The sequence below is a fragment of the Herpailurus yagouaroundi genome, unplaced genomic scaffold (genome assembly GCF_014898765.1).
Source record: "Herpailurus yagouaroundi ecotype Mexico unplaced genomic scaffold, PumYag 29, whole genome shotgun sequence".
In the NCBI taxonomy this organism is placed as follows: Eukaryota; Metazoa; Chordata; class Mammalia; order Carnivora; family Felidae; genus Herpailurus; species Herpailurus yagouaroundi.
The window spans coordinates 27,598,192-27,617,667 of NW_024412377.1; the positions used below are offsets into that span (position 1 = coordinate 27,598,192).

Consider the following 19,476-nt stretch of genomic DNA (forward strand, 5'->3'; position numbering starts at 1 on the left):
TCTTCTTTCTTTCTTCTTTCTTCCTTTCTTTCTCTGTTCTGGTTTTTTGTTTAATCAGGCATTTTTACTCTATTATTATTACACCTTTTCTGTGTCTCCTTCTTTATTTTCCTCTCTCTCTCTCTCTCTCCCTGGGTCAAACTTTATAGTTTCTTTGATTCTCTGCCTGGTCTTTTTCTCCCCCTTTCATTTTTCTCTTTGTGATGGGATAAGGTCCCCCCTCCCCTTTCCTTTTTTCCAGGGTTATTTCAATGAACAAAGCAAAAAACACATGATGGAAGATGCAAACAATCCACCATCACAAGCAGTGGGATAGAGCAGCCCAAGTCACAACAAGAGAGTGCATGCAACACACTCCAAAACCACTTCCTAAAGTGCCAGACCTTGGACAATATATGACCCCTTTTTAATATAGTAGTACTCACAGATGCAAGATGTATAACAAGCTATTAAAACACGTAAAATACAGAAACCTAGCCAAAATCTTGAAATGGAAGAATTCTCCTCAAAAAAAATTCCAGGAAGAAATGACAACCAGAGAATTGCTCAAAACAGATATAAACGATGTATCTGAACAAGAATTCAGAATAACAGTCATAGGACTAGTAGCTGGGCTTGAATAAAGCATAGAAGATGGCAGAGAATCTATTGCTGCATAGATCAAAGACCTAATGAAATAGTCATGATGGATTAAGAAATGTTGTAAACAAGTTGAAAAATAAAGTAGACACAGTGACAGCAAGGATGGAAGAAGCAGAGGAGAGAATAGGTGAAATAGAAGATAAAATTATGTAAAATGATGAAGCTGAAAAACAGAGGGAAAATGAATTACTGGATCCCGAGGAGAGAATTAGAGACCTAATGATTCAATGAAAAAATAATATCCCTATCACAGGAGTTCCAGAAGAAGAAGAAAGAGAGAAAGGGGCAGAAGGTTTATTTGAACAAATTATAGATGAGCTCTCCCCTAATTTGGAAAGGAAAGAGACATCCAAGTTGAAAAGGAACAGAGAACTCCTTTCAAAATCAACAAAACAGGTCAACTTCATGACATATTATCATGAAACTGGCAAAATACAAAGATAAAGAGAGAATTTTGAAAGCAGCTAGGGACAAACAGGCCTTAACTTACAAGGGTCACAGTTTCTTAACCTACAAAGGTAGTCACATAAGGGTAATAGCATACCTGTCCACTGAACTTGACAGGCCAGAAAAGAGTGGTAGGAAATGTTCAATGTGCTGAATAGGAAAAACATGCAGCCAAGAATCCTTTATCCAGCAAGGCTGTCATTCAGAATGGAAGGAGAGATAAAGACTATCCCAGACAAACAAGAACTAAGCCAGTCCTGCAGGAGATCCTAAGGGGGATTCTGTGAGTGGAAAGCATCAAAGACCACAAAGGACCAGAGACATCACCACAAACACAAAATCTACAGATAACACAATGACACTAAATCTATATCTTTCAATAATCACTCTGAATTTAAATGGACTAAACGCCCCAATCAAAAGGCATAGGGTATCAGAATGGATAAAGAAAGAAGATCCATCCGTAGGCTGCTTACAAGAGACTAATTTTAGACATGAGGACATCTGCAGATTGAAAGTGAGCAGATGGAGACCATCTATCATGTGACTGGATGTCAAAAGAAAGCTGCCATACTTATATCAGACAAATTAGATTTTAAAACAAATACTGTAACAAGAGATGAAGAAGGGCATGATATCATAATTAAGGGGTCTATCCATCAAGAAGAGCTAACAATTATAAATATTTATGCCCCTAATGTGGAAGTATCCAAATATATAAAACAATCACAAACATAAATACATAATTAGATATAATACCATGATCGTAGGTGACTTTTAATACTTCAGTTACAACAATGGACAAATCATCCAGACAGAAAATCAATAAGGAAACAATAGCTCTGAATGACACATTGGACCAAATGGTCTTAACACATATATTCAGAACTTCTCATCCAAAAGCATCAGAATATACATTCTTCTCGAGTGCACATGGAACATTCTCCAAAATAGATCACATACTAGGCCTCAACAAAAAAAGGATTGAGATCATACCATATCACGACTCTATGAAACTTGAAGTCAACCACAAGAAAAAATGTGGAAAGCCCCCAAATACATGGAACTTAAATAAAATCCTACAAAGAATGAGTGGATCAGCCAGGAAATTAAAGAAGAAATTTAAAAATATGTGGAAGCCAACGAAAATGAAAACATGACCGTCCAAATCCTTTGGGATACAGCAAAGGCAGTCTTAAGAGGAAAATACATTGCAATCCAGGGCTATCTTAAGAAGAAAGAAAAGTATAAAATACAGAACTTAACCTCACACTTAAAGGAACTAGAAAGCCAGCAGCAAAGAAAGTCCAAAGGGCAGAAGAAGAAGAGAAATAACAAAGATTAGAGCAGAAATAAACTATATAGAATCTGAAAAGACAGAAGAGATCAATGAATCTAAGAGCTGGTTTTTTGGAAGAATAAACAAAATTTATAAACCCCTAGCCAGAGGTCACAACAAGAAAAGAAAGAAAGAGGACCCAAGTAGATAAAATCATGAATGAAAGAGTAGAGATCACAACCAACACCACAGAAATACAAACAATTATTAGAGAATACTATGAAAAACTATATGCCAACAAACTGGACTATCTGGAAGAAATGGACAAACTCCTAGACACCCACACACTACCAAAACTTTAAACAGGGAAGAAATAGAAAATTTGAACAGACCCATAATCAGTGAATAAATTGAATTGGTTATCAAAAATCTCCCAACAAATAGGAGTCCTGGGCCAGATGGCTTCCCAGGGGAATTCTATGAGCCATTTAAAGCAGAGTTAATACCTATTTCCCTCAAGTTGTTGCAAAAAAAAAAAAAAAAAGAAATGGAAGGAAAACTTCCAGACTCATTCTATGAAGCCAGCATTACCTTGATTCCCAAACCAGACAAAGACCCCACTAAAAAAGGAGAAGTACAGGCTAATATTCCTGATTAACATGGACACAAAAATTCTCAACAAGGTACTGGAAAATCAAATTCAACAGTATATTAAAAGAATTATTCACCATGATCAAGTGGGATCCATTCCTGGGCTCCAGGGCCGGCTCAATATTTGCAAATCAATCAATGTGATACATCACATTAATAGAAAAAACATAAAAATGATATGATCTTGTAAATAGATGCAGAAAAAGTGTTTGGGAAAATACAGCATCCTTTCTTAAAAGCCCGCAAGAAAGTCGGGATAGAAGGAACATACATTAACATCACAAAAGCCATATATCAAAAGCCCACAGCTAATATCATCCTCAATGGGGAAAAACTGAGAGCTATCCCCCTGAGGTTGGGAACACAACAGAGATGTTCACTCTTACCACTGTTGTTTAACATAGAGTTGGAAGTTCTAGCCTCACCAATCATATAACAAAATGAAATAAAAGGCATCCAAATTGCAAAGAAGTTAATTTTCCTTATTACAGATGGCATGATACTTTACATGGAAAACCTGAAAACCTCCACCAAAAAACTGCTAGTACTGATACATGAATTCAGCAAAGCTGCAGGATATAAAATCAATTTACAGAAATTGGTTGCATTTCTATACACCAATAATGAAACAACAGAAAGTGGTATGAAGGAATCAATCCCATTTACAATTGTACCAAAAACCATACGATACCTACCTAGGAATATACCTAACCAAAGAGGTGAAAGATCTGTTTGCTGAAAACCATAAAAAGCTTATGAAAGGAATTGAAGAAGACACAAAGAAATGGAAACATATTTCATGCTCATGGATTGGAAGATCAAATATTGTTAAAATGTCGATACTACCCAAATAAATCTACAAATTCAATGCAATCCCAATCAAAATAGCACCAGCATTCCTCACAGAGCTAGAACGAACAATCCTAAAATTTATATGGAAACAGAAAAGACCCTAAACCAAAGTAATGTTGAAAAAAGAAAAAAAAACCCAAAGCTGGAGACATCACAATCCCGGACTTTAGCCTGTATTACAAAGCTGTAATCATCAAGACAGTAAATTATTGGCACAAAAAGAGACACATAGACCAATGGAATAGAATAGAGAATCCAGAAATGGACCATAAATATATGGCCAACTAAACTCTGACAAAGCAGGAAAGAGTATCCAGTGGAAGAAAGATAGTCTCTTCAGCAATGGTGCTGGGAGAACTGGACAGCGACATACAGAAAAATAAAACTGGATCACTTGCTTACACCATAGACAAAAATAAATTCAAAATGGATGAAAGACCTAAATGTGAGACAGGAAACCATCAAAATCCTACAGGAGAAAACAGGGAGCAATCTCTTTGACTTCAGTCGCAGCAACTTACTTGACATGTCTCTAGAGGCATGGGAAATAAAAGCAAAAATGAACTATTGGGACCTCATCAGGATAAAAAGCTTCTGCACAGCAAAGCAAACAACAAAACTGAAAGGCAACCAACGGAGTGGGAGAAGATCTTTGCAAATGACACATTGGGTATCAAAAATCAATAAAGAGCTTACCAAACTCAACACCCGAAAAACAAATCCAGTGAAGAAATGGGCAGAAGACATGAACAGACATTTTTCCAAAGAACATACCCAGATAGCTAACAGACACATGAAAATATGCTCAACACTGCTCATCATGAGGGAAATACAAATCAAAACCACATTGAGATACCACCTCACACCAGTCAGAGTGGCTAAAATTAACAACTAAGGAAACAAAAGATGTTGGCAAGGATGTAGAGAAAGGGGAACCCTCTTGCATTGTTAGTAGGAATTCAAACTGGGCAGCCACTCTGGAAAACAGTGTGGAGGTTCCTCAAAATATTAAAAATAGAACTACCCTATGACCCAGCAATAGTACTACTAGGAATGTATCCAAAGGTTAAAGGAGTGCTGATTTGTAGAGGCACATGTACCCCAGTGTTTACAGTAGCGCTATCAACAATAACCAAATTATGGGAAGAGTCCAAATATCCATCAACTGATGAGTGGATAAAGAAGAGGTGGTAAATGTATAAATGGAACACTACTGGCAGTGAAAAAGAGTGAAATCTTGTCATTTGCAACAACATGGGTGGAACTGGAGGGTATTATACTAAGTGAAATAAGTCTTTCAGAGAAAGACAGATATCATATGATTCACTCATATGTGGAATTTGAGAAAGTCTTAACAGAAGACTATAAGGGAAGAGAAGGAAAAGTAAGTAACAAACAGGGAGGGAGGCAAACCATAAAAGACTCTTAAATACAGAGAACAAACTGAAGGTTGATGTGGTGGGGGAGGAGGTTGGAGGGTTGGAGAAAATGGGTGATGGGCATTGAGGAAGGCACTTCTTGGGATGAGTACTGGGTGATGTATGTAAGTGATGAATCATGGAAATCTACTCCTGAAGCCAAGACTACATTGTATGTTGGCTAACTTGTGTGTGTGTGTGTGTGTGTGTGTGTGTGTGTGTGTGTGTATATATATATATATATATATATATATATTATATATACATATATATATTATACATATATATATTATATATGCTGATTGACACAAATTTCTGTCTAAAGGGCTCTACTAATTTATGTCCTCACCAACAGGAAATGGGGTTTTAGTTTTGGTGGACAGTGGACAGTGTTAAGGCAAATTCTGAGCTACTTAATTACATGAATATAGTCTGAAGTGTTGCAGGACCAGAACTCACTCGATAAACACTTTGAAAATACTTATCATCCACATGATTCCTGGACTCAAAAGTGTATAACTTAGGAAAAGAAGGTATTTCTACATGAAAACCAAATCAACAAATACATGGTTTGAAAGATCTTTTCAAATGAGATTTTTAGGCAGTGGATGCTACAGGGATTCTCTGAGGCCTGGAGCCCCTGTCTAGGGGAGAATCAAAGGCAAGCTTTAGGGAAGAGGTGTGATGAAGAACTGGATCTTGAATAAGGCTAAGATTTCCATAGGTAGATATAGAGAGGAGAGTCTTGCAGCCCATGCTTGGAGAACAGTTTGGGTGACGTTGGATGTAGGGAAGTGAATGGCATTGAGCAGGCGTTGAATGGAACTAAGGAATGGACTAGCTGGGATGTAAATCTGGGTGGTCTGCCTTCAGAGTCCATGCTTAAAACTACCAAGTGGCAGAGGAAGAGAAAAATAACTCATTCAATAGATAGTATCGTATAGCCTATTTTATTCTTTCCATAATAGAGTTTGCACATTTTTCCATGTCACACATATATCACTATTGTGGGATGGATGTACCATAATTTAGCTTGGACTGTATCAATGGCCATTTATGAGGATTCCTATGTTTTACAATGACAAATGAAGTCCTGATGAACTTTTTTGTTCATGAGTCTCTGAGCACACAGAAGCTAGATTTGAAACAGTGGGAAAGAGAAGAACACTTCCCCTCTTGTTGGGTTTTCCTCTGTGGAGTCTGGACTTTGGAGCATAGATAGCTTTGAGGGGAGTCCTGGGTTGGGGCCTGGGATGGATTCCCCTGAGCCTTAACACAGACCTTGACTGGGACACAAGGTGAAGATAAGGATGCTGTGACCTGGGAGCCAGAGGGCCGAGTCTCATTTTACTCTCTTTTTGCTGTTGTCTTCCCTTAGCTTTAAAATCTTGTTTAAACATTCCAGCTTTGTATTGGCCCCACTGTGTGGCATTAATGGAAGAGTCTTATATCCATGGTCTGGTGTAAACCCTAAAATAATTGAGCATCAACCATCCTAAACTAGGATGCTGTATTAAGACCAAATAGCAAGAAGCCACTAAGGCTAGAAAAGGGGTTAGTCTGACTCTTCAGCTTGGTGCTAAGATTCTCTCCCTGTTGCTTGCCTCAGTGAGTCTAGACTTTGTGTTTATGGAGGGGAGGGACTTGGGTTGTAGGGGAAGCAACGGAGACACAGGGAAGTATTTGAGAAACATGGTCAAGAAAGGATCAACAGGACTTGGCACTAGAAACAAGGGAGAGAAGGAGTCCCAGGCTATTTTCTGGCATGGAGGCTGGGGAACTGGGAGAAGAGTGGAGGGTGAGAAACAGAAACAGTGAACTTGGAGGAATAACTGGTTTGGGGGAAAATGCTAAGTACAGTTGTTGCTATATTGAGTTTGAGGTCACAGTGGGGAATGTCATTGGAAAGTCACCCTGCCTGGTTACTTGGGAGATTGAAAAATATTCACAAACCGACAAACACAAAAACTTATATATCCTTAACATCCTCACCCCAAACCATCACCACAACCCACTCCTGGCCTTCTCCTTTACTTCCATGAACTCTCCGGGTCACCTGCCCCTCCCCAGATAGCTTCCTCCCTTCCCCATATGTCTAATTCTAAATATTCAATCATCACCAATGCTCTCTGCCTACTCTGGCAGGAAAAATATCAGCTCCCTGTTCCAAATGCCCTCCCTCACTCCCCTAGAACTCTTGATGACGTGCTAGCATATTGTACTCCCTACTTATCTCTGATGGGCTTTGCTGAGCGTCCCTGGCCTTGTGTGTTCTCTCCCTGAGAATGAATGAAGTGACCTTGTAGTGACCATGCTTCCAACTTTAACTCTTGCTGTCCCCAAGAAGTCACAGAGAGCACAGCAGATCAAAACCTACCTTATCCTTCACCATTTCTATTCCTATCATGAGGCCTTTGCCTCGGACATCTCCGACAATCTCAAATTCATCCCGCAGCTCAGCAAGCTTCTGTAGCATGTAGGTGCCAACTTCTTGACTGTTTTCCTGTAGATTTTCTTCTTTAATCACCTGTTTAGAGAAAAGTCCCAAGTGGCCTTGCATTAAAAAAAAAAAAAGTTTTAAATTGACTGAGAAACACAGAACAGTAGATGTGCATGACTTTCTTTATGGCAACTTGACCAGACAAATGGAACCCAGTCTAGTGTGACCATGCCATGTACTACAAAAAGATTTGCTGTAAGGTGCAAAAGAGTCTTGGTATGGGGAATACTTTCCCCAAACCCTTCTCATCTTCAGGGGTGGTTAAAAACTTAGGAAAGAATAGGGGTGCCTGGGTGGCTCAGTCTTGAAGGTCTGACTCTTGATTTCAGCTCAGGTCAAAGTTCTGGGGTCATGGGATCAAGTCCCACATCGTGCTTTGCACTGAGTGTGGAGCCTGCTCAAGATTCTCTCTCTCTGTCTCTGTCTCTCTCTCTTTCTCTCCCTGTCACTTTGAGTTCTTCTTGCACTCTCTCTCTCAATTAAACGATTTTTTTTGATTTTATAAATTTAGGAAAGATAAAAGACATTTCTCAATGCAGTGTATAACACAGATTCCATAGTCCTGAGGCTCATTATTGCCAGGCTTCGCTGAGAACTGGGATACAGTGATTAAGAAGACAAACTCTCTGAGGAAAGATATGTCACAGGTTCTTGCCCCACTGGGAGTTTAATGACCTTTGCTTCGTCAGCCCTCAGTCAGACACAGGCTGTCATTACCCAATTGTCCTGCCACAGGGCCTAGGCCTCGTGAGCTGAGGGGAACTCTGTGAGGGCCCTGAAGATATAAAATATTTTCACCTACTTCCACTCATGGCAGAGACCATGATTCTTGACTACCCACAATATACTACATCTAGATTTAGCTGATAATAATTGCATGAATCCATGACTCTCGATGTTTTTAACCTATTTGTTCACCTATACCCTCTATACCTGGTCAAGGTGACACAACACTTTAAAAAAGTTGGCAATGTCTACAAAACGAAGTCAATGACACATTCCTGACTGCACTTTTTCATTTTGTGATTTTATCGTATTTGAAGATACTTTTTAATTAGCAAGGGAAGCTTTTACTTACTTATGTTTATTTAAAAATACTTAAACAAAATAAAAATACTTAAAAATTTTTTGAATAGGTGAATCATGTGCCTAGTTCAAAAATCAGTAGAGGGGCGCCTGGGTGGCTCAGTCGGTTAAGCGGCCGACTTCGGCTCAGGTCATGATCTCATGGTCTGTGAGTTCGAGCCCCGTGTCCGGCTCTGTGCTGACTGCTCAGAGCCTGGAGCCTGTTTTAGATTCTGTGTCTCCCTCTCTGTCTCTCTGCCCCTTCCCCACTCGCACTTGTCTCTCTGTCTCTCTCTGAAAAATAAACATTAAAAAATTTTAAAAAAATCAGTAGAATAATTCTCATTGACCCCTGTCCCCCAGCCACCAAATTCCTCTACCCACAAACAATCATTGTTACCCATTTCTTGGACATTCTTCCAGTAATACCTGACACTTTCTTAAACAAGTGCTGTTGTGCATATCAGCAAGGGCACTTAACAGATAAGATACCAAGGAAAGTCAATGGAGTAGGGCTGAACAACTGCTAAATTACGTAGTTTGTCCCATAAAACTCAGTTTCTTGTTAGTCTTTCAGCTGATAACTGTACAAAAAAAGGAAGGAAGAATATATAAAGAAAAGGACCAAAATTAATCTGAAGTCAAAGATGGCAGTTGGTAACCATCCATCAAATACCAGAAATATAAAAAGGAAATGTCAGTGTTACCAGCTAGCTAGCTTTTCTTATATTTCCTAGGCATGTGAGATGTATTATGTATTATTTTGTATCTAATACTTCAAGCATCCCAAATAGATCTTAAAAAGGGGGTGAAGGGGCAGAATAAAAACTGGAAATCTAAATTTGTGGAGTGGTAATGAACTCTTCACGTTAATAATGGGATGTCATAGAGTTTGGATAATGTGTCTCTGGTGCTGAAGTAGTCATTTTGTGAAATGAGAGGAATGACGTGGCTGCTGGAACATACCTCAAGCACGGCTGATCCAATGGCACAGGCCATGGGGCTCCCTCCAAAGGTGTTGAAATGATACATGCATTTAGCCAGAGACTTGGCTATCTCTAGAGGGGGAGAATGAAAAGTGGACAAAGAGTGACACATTCCTATTTATAATCTCCCACCACATCACTTGAATTATATTTACTATAATGTCATATTAATAATATGTTTCATGGCATTGAATCCAATTCATTCTTCATTCACCAGATAGTGGATGTTATGAATGGAATTATGTGTGTGTCCTTGCCTCCGCCCCCCCCCCCCCCCCCCCGACTCCTCTTCCTATGTGAAAGCCCTACTCCCATTGTGAATGTATTTGGAGATAGGGCCTTTAGGGAAGTAATCAAGGTTAAATGAAATCATAAGGGTGGGACCCTCATAATACTGGTGTCTTTATAAGAAGAAAAAGAGACACCAGAGCGCCCTCTCTCTCTCATGTTCTCTCTCTCTCTGAGGAAAAGGACTTGCAAGTACACAGCAAGAAGTTGGCCATCTGCAAGAGAGATTTCACCAGAAGCCAACTTTGCTGGCACCTTGATCTTGGACTTGAGCTTCCATAACTATGAGAAAATAAATATCTGCTGTTTAATTCCCTCAGTGTGTGGTGTTTTGTTATGGTAGCCCCAGACGACCAATCCACTTACTCTGTGGATTAGGAAAAATTGCTTATTTACTGAATTAGAAGTGTGATAACAAAATCTTTAATGTGTTGTGTGAATTCAAAAGTACTTTAACACTTGATTTATGGGAATTTCCATGGGACCTTCACTTGGTAACCCTCTTTTCTGTATTATACTCTTGGTTTCAATCTTTAAAAAACCTCGCATCGAGGTTTTAGTAACATAATTCCTGGATTGTTTCAGGGTGAGCATATATTTGGTTCATTACATTTCCCTTTCTACATCCACATTTTAGTACCTAGAACAGGGAGAAACTTAGCATGTCTGACTCCATGTTGTTTCTATTCCCCTTGCTGCTGTAACCTGTATCTTACAAATTTCTGCTTCACTCTGCCAGTAGGCATGTTAATCATAGAAGGAATTTTGCTTATAGCTGAGATTTGCAAAGACTCCTTTTTTGTTTTTTTCACTGGAAACCTACATCACTTGAGGAGATAAGGAAGTGCAGACAGAAATGACTATGCTATGTTCAAGATTTACAGGAATGGCATGACCAGATTCCTGTAGGCAAAGATCAAATGACCAAAGACAAAGAGTTATAAGACCTCTTCAGATGTCTATAGACATCAGTCACCTTTGTCTTCCCCCTTTTGCTAACAAACAAGAAGTTTGAACATTGACCCGAGGGGAGAAGTTTCTTTAGGATGATAAGCCACCATCCTCTCAGTTTGTTGGCTTTTCTGACCCCAACATCTGGCCACTCAAATGATTGGTTTGTCAGGCAGTGAGCATACCAACTTGGACTCAGTATCATACCTTTATTCATTCAATAAAACAGCGAGATATCACAGGGTACTTAATTATCCTTTAGTATCGCTGAAGCGGATACTACTGGTGGAAAAACGGAACAATTTAAAGATTTTTAACAATAAACAATTCATAAAAACCATTTTCTGTAAAACCTCACCAACATTGAAAATATGGCTCATTCTTATGTTCGCTTTATAGAATATTCTGGCTAAGTGAGATCGTACTGCATTTGTCTGTTTTGTTGATGAGACGTAAACAGAAACCTGTCACTCTGGACCTTGAGTTTATAACATATTGGCGTAGTTAGGCCAAGGAAGAGTCTCCTTCAGAATAAGACTCCTCTGGAAATTTCACAGTTAGCCCCAGGTTGGTTAAAAAGGATCTCTTGTGTGGGATTTGTTTTTGTGGTACGGTTGCTGATACCTTGTCAGTGTGTGAGAACCTTGCGCTTCATTGTGGGGGTAGGAGAATTCATCTTCCCTGCAGCAAGAGCACAAAGGGCTGGCATTCTTCCATAGCTTCCACAGTCTGACAGGCTGTTTCTCATGATCATTGCTAGGGAAATGCACGTGTAGTTCCCATCGCTGTCTTCAACCCACAGAAATTCCCAACCCCGTGTTTTCTGCCGTCACGGTTACAGGAAACCCAGAAGCAAATGCAGCCTGCCCATAGGCTCTACCTGGAGTTGTCACAACTGCTGCCATGGGAAAGCCATTTCCAATCCCTTTAGCCATGGTGACAATATCCGGCAGGATGTCGTGGGTTTGGAAGCCCCAGAAGTGAGAGCCCAGCCTTCCAAATCCCGTCTGCACCTGATGGAAACAGATCCAAAATCATTTGAAACGTTTCAAGTAATGCTGGCTTTTCTGACTCTGATCTCTTCCCTTTCCTCCGTTTCTTCTTCAGTATCATCATTGCCGGCCATCATCTTCACCATCTTTGTACAAACATGGACACAGCACTTAATCTGGGTCTGAGCTTTTAGTTACCAGAAACTGTTTACTAGGTTTTTGGATTTTCGATCCCCAGTGCTGCACAAGTTTCGTTATTAAGATGAATGCTGTTAGTCTGGTTTATACTATTTTGGCAAATCGAAGTTGAAAACTTCATTATGAGGTGAAGTTCTCTATGTGGGTTTTGAACTGTCCCTGATGCAATCCGTAATGGGAATTTAAAAAGTGTGTTGACTGATAGCATGTCACCTGTGATGACAGCATCAGCTGTGCCTGTTAGCCACTTATTTGATAGACTTCATTTTGGATATTTGAGTTCTGTGCTTGTTAAAGTTCTATACTTGTTAATCTACTAACCAACCAGTCAATTAGCAAAAGCTTCATTATCTTGGGTTGCAGAGGAAGGTTTAAAAAGTTTTCTCCCTATGCCTTTCCTGTCCTGGCTGCCCTACACCACACTTATTCCACAGCCACTCACCTCATCTGCGATGCACAAGCCTTCCCGCTCTCGCACCAACTTGAAGGCTTCCTTTAGAAACCCCTTTGGGTACTGAACAACTCCATTCACCCCCTGCAAAAGACCAAACCAAGGAGTCCTATAACAACAGCATAGCCCTTTGAAAAGAGTTGAAAGAAAGAAAGAAAGAAAGAAAGAAAGAAAGAAAGAAAGGTCATTATCATCATTAGCATTAGTAATACTAGCAATTTTTAAAATGGTCTTTAGAACTGTTCCAACAATGTGTGAAGAGAGGGGCCATTACTCTTATGCCAAGCCTTTTAGGAAAAGGATGCAAATGTTTATTCTCTTCTGAGATTAGAAACAAAGTAGATTAAGGGGATTTGGTAACACTGAAGAAAATCACCCCAGGGCAGTGTGGGTATTAAAGCAACAAAACATTGGTGGGGTTTCCCTTTGTTTAGAATTTTAGGAATTCAATAGTTTCATCTATCTTTTCAGCCGGGCAATGCAGGAGACAGTTTTTGAAGGTCAGTTGAAAATCAGGGCCCTTCTCTTTCAAGGGGACTGAGAGAATGAATTGAATTTGGAGAGAGACACGGCAATGGTCACTTAAATACTTTGGAATTCTCTAGAATGTATGAATGTATGAATTAAAATTCTCTGATAATTTAAGCCCAATTAGCGTCTAAGGTCAATATACCCACTTGAATTGGCTCTGCAAAAAATCCAGCAATTGATTTGGCCACAGAAGTGTTCAGAGTATCTTTGAACTGTTCAATATACTGGTCTCTTGCTTGGCAGCAGTCTGCAAAGAACAATAAAAACCACAAACAAACAAACAAACAAGCAAAACATAGCATTTGAAGACGTGAGAATGACATTCAGAAGAATGGGAAGAGCACAGAAAAAAAGAATATCTGATGAGTAAATTGACTAGAATCTTTACAATACAGTAAACAGGATATGAGGGTATAAATTTCTGAAGGGTGAACTTTCTTTCAGAACAACCTGTACTTTGGTTTGAGCAGAGAGATGAGGATAGTTGTAAGGCATAAATGAACCACTTCAGTCATGTCCATCTGGGGGAAAAATGCCCCAAAGTGTCATTGAGTCTGATATACACAGCTGTTTCACCTAAGGATACCATCTTCTCAACGGGGTAGATTTAATTCAGATGTAATTGGGGAATGGATTTAATCTATTTGATAATAACTCTATTTACCATTTCTTGCCACTTAATCTGATATACAATTTTAAAGCTACAAAAAGTCTCAGTCTTTCGAGATAATAAATATGGTTACAGAAGAATTAGAATCCAGTCTAAAGAGGAATGTATTGGAGCCCGATCAATTCCATCCATGGTAGCAAAGGAGAGGAAGCCTTCTCTGGAATACTAAGGGTCCCAGATCTATGCATTCCATACGTGACTGAAACTTCAGAATTTTTACCCACACCTCTAATTTGATTCTAAACAGCACCACACAGTTTCTGAACTTAAACTCATATCCTTGAACAGCAGGAGAAGCACAGAGGGAGATGTGGATGTGACGGACGCCCTGGGCCCAGTAACCATGAGAGCAATTTGAGAGGTGAGTCACCACCTACCATCCTAGTGCTTGCTTAGACGCATGGATATAGACCTGTCTCCTGAAGTGGAGAGATTAGGGACAGAAAATATCCATCATCATCATCAAAAGTGAAGCATAAATATATTTTATACTTCAGCTTTTCATTTAAAACTGGAAAAAACAGAGGAAAAGGAAGATGGCAGCGTAGGAGGACGCTGGGCTCACCGCATCCTGCTGATCACTTAGATTCCACCTACACCTGCCTAAATAACCCAGAAAACCGCCAGGGGATTAGCAGAACGGAGTCTCCGGAGCCAAGCGCAGACGAGAGGCCCACAGAAGAGGGTAGGAAGGGCGGTGAGGCGGTGCGCGCTCCACGGACTGGCGGGAGGGAGCCGGGGCGGAGGGGCGGCTCGCTGGCCAAGCAGAGCCCCCGAGTCTGGCTTGCAAAAAAGCGGAGGGGCCTGACGGACTGTGTTCCGACAGCAAGCGCGACTTAGTGTCTGGGAGGTCATAAGTTAACAGCTCTGCTCAGAAAGCAGGAAGGCTGGAGGACAAAGGGAAGGAGAGCCGCTGAGCCCCCTGACGACAGAGCTCAGTTTGGTGGGGAACAAAGGCGCTCGCCAGCGCCATCTCCCCCGCCCATCCCCCAGCCAAAATCCCAAAGAGAACCAGTTCCTGCCAGGGAACTTGCTCGCTCCGCGCAAACACCCAACTCTGTGCTTCTGCGGAGCCAAACCTCCGGCCGTGGATCTGACTCCCTCCCGCTGCCACAGGGCCCCTCCTGAAGTGGATCACCTAAGGAGAAGCAAGCTAAGCCTGCCCCTCCTGCCCCCGTGCACCTTGCCTACCCACCCCAGCTAAGACACCAGATCCCCAGCACCACAAGCCTGGCAGTGTGCAAGTATCCCAGATGGCCACGCCACCCCACAGTGAATCCCGCCCCTAGGAGAGGGGAAGAGAAGGCACACACCAGTCTGACTGTGGCCCCAGCGGTGGGCTGGGGGCTGACATTAGGTCTGACTGCGGCTCCGCCCACCAACTCCAGTTATACACCACAGCACAGGGGAAGTGCCCTGCAGGTCCGCACCACGCCAGGGACTATCCAAAATGACCAAGCGGAAGAATTCCCCTCAGAAGAATCTCCAGGAAATAACAACAGCTAATGAGCTGATCAAAAAGGATTTAAATAATATAACAGAAAGTGAATTTAGAATAATGTCATAAAATTAATCGCTGGGCTTGAAAACAGTATAGAGGACAGCAGAGAATCTCTTGCTACAGAGATCAAGGGACTAAGGAACAGTCACGAGGAGCTGAAAAACGCTTTAAACAAAATGCAAAACAAAATGGAAACAACGACAGCTCAGATTGAAGAGGCAGAGAAGAGAATAGGTGAACTAGAAGATAAAGTTATGGAAAAAGAGGAAGCTGAGAGAAAGAGAGATAAAAAAATCCAGGAGTATGAGGGGAAAATTAGAGAACTAAGTGATACACTAAAAAGAAATAATATACGCATCATTGGTATCCCAGAGGAGGAAGAGAGAGGGAAAGGTGCTGAAGGGGTACTTGAAGAAATCATAGCTGAGAACTTCCCTGAAGTGGGGAAGGAAAAAGGCATTGAAATCCAAGAGGCACAGAGAACTCCCTTCAGACATAACTTGAATCCACCTTCTGCACGACATATCATAGTGAAACTGGCAAAATACAAGGATAAAGAGAAAATCTGAAAGCAGCAAGGGATAAACGTGCCCTCACATATAAAGGGAGACCTATAAGACTCGTGACTGATCTCTCTTTTGAAACTTGGCAGGCCAGAAAGGATTGGCACAAGATCTTCAATGTGCTGAACAGAAAAAATATGCAGCCAAGAATCCTTTATCCAGCAAGTCTGTCATTTAGAATAGAAGGAGAGATAAAGGTCTTCCCAAACAAACAAAAACTGAAGGAATTTGTCACCACTAAACCAGCCCTACAAGAGATCCTAAGGGGGATCCTGTGAGACAAAGTACTAGAGACATCACTACAAGCATAAAACATACAGACATCACAATGACTCTAAACCCGTATCTTTCTATAATAACACTGAATGTAAATGGATTAAATGTGCCAACAAAAAGACATAGGGTATCCGAATGGATAAAAAAACAAGACCCATCTATTTGCTGTCTACAAGAGACTCATTTTAGACCTGAGGACACCTTTAGATTGAGAGTGAGGGGATGGAGAACTATTTATCATGCTACTGGAAGCCAAAAGAAAGCTGGAGTAGCCATACTTATATCAGACAAACTAGACTTTAAATTAAAGGCTGTAACAAGAGATGAAGAAGGGCATTATATAATAATTACAGGGTCTATCCATCAGGAAGAGCTAACAATTATAAATGTCTATGCGCCGAATACGGGAGCCCCCAAATATATAAAACAATTACTCACAAACATAAGCAACCTTATTGAGAAGAATGTGGTAATTGCAGGGGACTTTAACACTCCACTTACAGAAATGGATAGATCATCTAGACACACGGTCAATAAAGAAACAAGGGCCCTGAATGAGACATTGGATCAGATGGACTTGACAGATATATTTAGAACTCTGCATCCCAAAGCAACGGAATATACTTTCATCTCGAGTGCACATGGAACATTCTCCAAGATAGATCACATACTGGGTCACAAAACAGCCCTTCATAAGTTTACAAGAATTGAAATTATGCCATGCATACTTTCAGACCACAATGCTATGAAGCTTGAAATCAACCACAGGAAAAAGTCTGGAAAACCTCCAAAAGCGTGGAGGTTAAAGAACACCCTACTAAAGAATGAGTGGGTCAACCAGGCAATTAGAGAAGAAATTAAAAAATATATGGAAACAAATGAAAATGAAAATACAACAATCCAAACGCTTTGGGATGCAGCGAAGGCAATCCTGAGAGGAAAATACATTGCAATCCAGGCCTATCTCAAGAAACAAGAAAAATCCCAAATACAAAATCTAACAGCACACCTAAAGGAAATAGAAGCAGAACAGCAAAGGCAGCCTAAACCCAGCAGAAGAAGAGAAATAATAAAGATCAGAGCAGAAATAAACAATATAGAATCTAAAAAAACTGTAGAGCAGATAAACGAAACCAAGAGTTGGTTTTTTGAAAAAATAAACAAAATTGACAAACCTCTAGCCAGGCTTCTCAAAAAGAAAAGGGAGATGACCCAAATAGATAAAATCATGAATGAAAATGGAATTATTACAACCAATCCCTCAGAGATACAAACAATTATCAGGGAATACTATGAAAAATTATATGCCAACAAATTGGACAACCTGGAAGAAATGGACAAATTCCTAAACACCCACACTCTTCCAAAACTCAATCAGGAGGAAATAGAAAGCTTGAACAGACCCATAACCAGTGAAGAAATTGAATCGGTTATCACAAATCTCCCAACAAATAAGAGTCCAGGACCAGACGGCTTCCCAGGGGAGTTCTACCAGACGTTTAAAGCAGAGATAATACCTATCCTTCTCAAGCTATTCCAAGAAATAGAAAGGGAAGGAAAACTTCCAGACTCATCCTATGAAGCCAGTATTACTTTGATTCCTAAACCAGACAGAGACCCAGTAAAAAAAGGGAACTACAGGCCAATATCCCTGATGAATATGGATGCAAAAATTCTCAATAAGATACTAGCAAATAGAATTCAACAGCATATAAAAAGAATTACTCACCATGATCAAGTGAGATTCATTCCTGGGATGCAGGGCTGGTTCAACATTTGCAAATCAATCAACGTGATACATCACATTAATAAAAAAAAAAAGAGAAGAAACATATGATCCTGTCAATCAATGCAGAAAAGGCCTTTGACAAAATCCAGCACCCTTTCTTAATAAAAACCCTTGAGAAAGTCGGGATAGAAGGAACATACTTAAAGATCATAAAAGCCATTTATGAAAAGCCCACAGCTAACATCATCCTCAATGGGGAAAAACTGAGAGCTTTTTCCCTGAGATAAGGAACACGACAGGGATGCCCACTCTCACCGCTGTTGTTTAACATAGTGTTGGAAGTTCTAGCATCAGCAATCAGACAACAAAGGAAATCAAAGGCATCAAAATTGGCAAAGATGAAGTCAAGCTTTCGCTTTTTGCAGATGACATGATATTATACATGGCAAGTCCAATAGACTCCACCAAAAGTCTGCTAGAACTGATACATGAATTCAGCAAAGTTGCAGGATACAAAATCAATGTACAGAAATCAGTTGCATTCTTTTTTTTTTTTTATTTTTTTTTCAACGTTTTTATTTATTTTTGGGACAGAGAGAGAGCATGAACGGGGGAGGGGCAGAGAGAGAGGGAGACACAGAATCGGAAACAGGCTCCAGGCTCCGAGCCATCAGCCCAGAGCCTGACGCGGGGCTCGAGCTCACGGACCGCGAGATCATGACCTGGCTGAAGCCGGACGCTTAACTGACTGCGCCATCCAGGCGCCCCAGAAATCAGTTGCATTCTTATACACTAACAATGAAGCAACAGAAAGACAAATAAAGAAACTGATCCCATTCACAATTGCACCAAGAAGCATAAAATACCTAGGAATAAATCTAACCAAAGATGTAAAAGATCTGTATGCTGAAAACTATAAACTTATGAAGGAAATTGAAGAAAATATAAAGAAATGGAAAGACATTCCCTGCTCATGGATTGGAAGAATAAATATTGTCAAAATGTCAATACTACCCAAAGCTGTCTACACATTCAATGCAATCTCAATCAAAATTGCACCAGCATTCTTCTCGAAACTAGAACAAGCAATCCTAAAATCATATGGAACCACAAAAGGCCCTGAATAGCCAAAGTAATTTTGAAGAAGAAGACCAAAGCAGGAGGCATCACAATCCCAGACTTTAGCCTCTACTACAAAGCTGTCATCATCAAGACAGCATGGTATTGGCACAAAAACAGACACATAGACCAATGGAATAGAATAGAAACCCCAGAACTAGACCCACAAACGTAGGGCCAACTAATCTTTGACAAAGCAGGAAAGAACATCCAATGGAAAAAAGACAGTCTCTTTAACAAATGGTGCTGGGAGAACTGGACAGCAACATGCAGAAGGTTGAAACTAGACCACTTTCTCACACCATTCACAAAAATAGACTCAAAATGGATAAAGGACCTGAATGTGAGACAGGAAACCATCAAAACC

General features: G+C 40.3%; 1 protein-coding gene across 1 annotated transcript in view; it reads right to left on the reverse strand.

Annotated features, from left to right (window-relative positions):
• AGXT2 (alanine--glyoxylate aminotransferase 2) overlaps nucleotides 1–19,476 on the reverse strand; it is a 68,711-nt gene that overhangs the window by 11,904 nt on the left and 37,331 nt on the right. The window contains exons 10-14 of the mRNA XM_040492642.1: nucleotides 13,398–13,498; nucleotides 12,712–12,804; nucleotides 11,960–12,092; nucleotides 9,821–9,912; nucleotides 7,667–7,816 (exon numbers count right to left, since the gene is read on the reverse strand). Of these exons, the coding sequence (XP_040348576.1) occupies nucleotides 7,667–7,816; nucleotides 9,821–9,912; nucleotides 11,960–12,092; nucleotides 12,712–12,804; nucleotides 13,398–13,498 (569 nt within the window). The remainder of the gene's footprint in view (nucleotides 1–7,666; nucleotides 7,817–9,820; nucleotides 9,913–11,959; nucleotides 12,093–12,711; nucleotides 12,805–13,397; nucleotides 13,499–19,476) is intronic.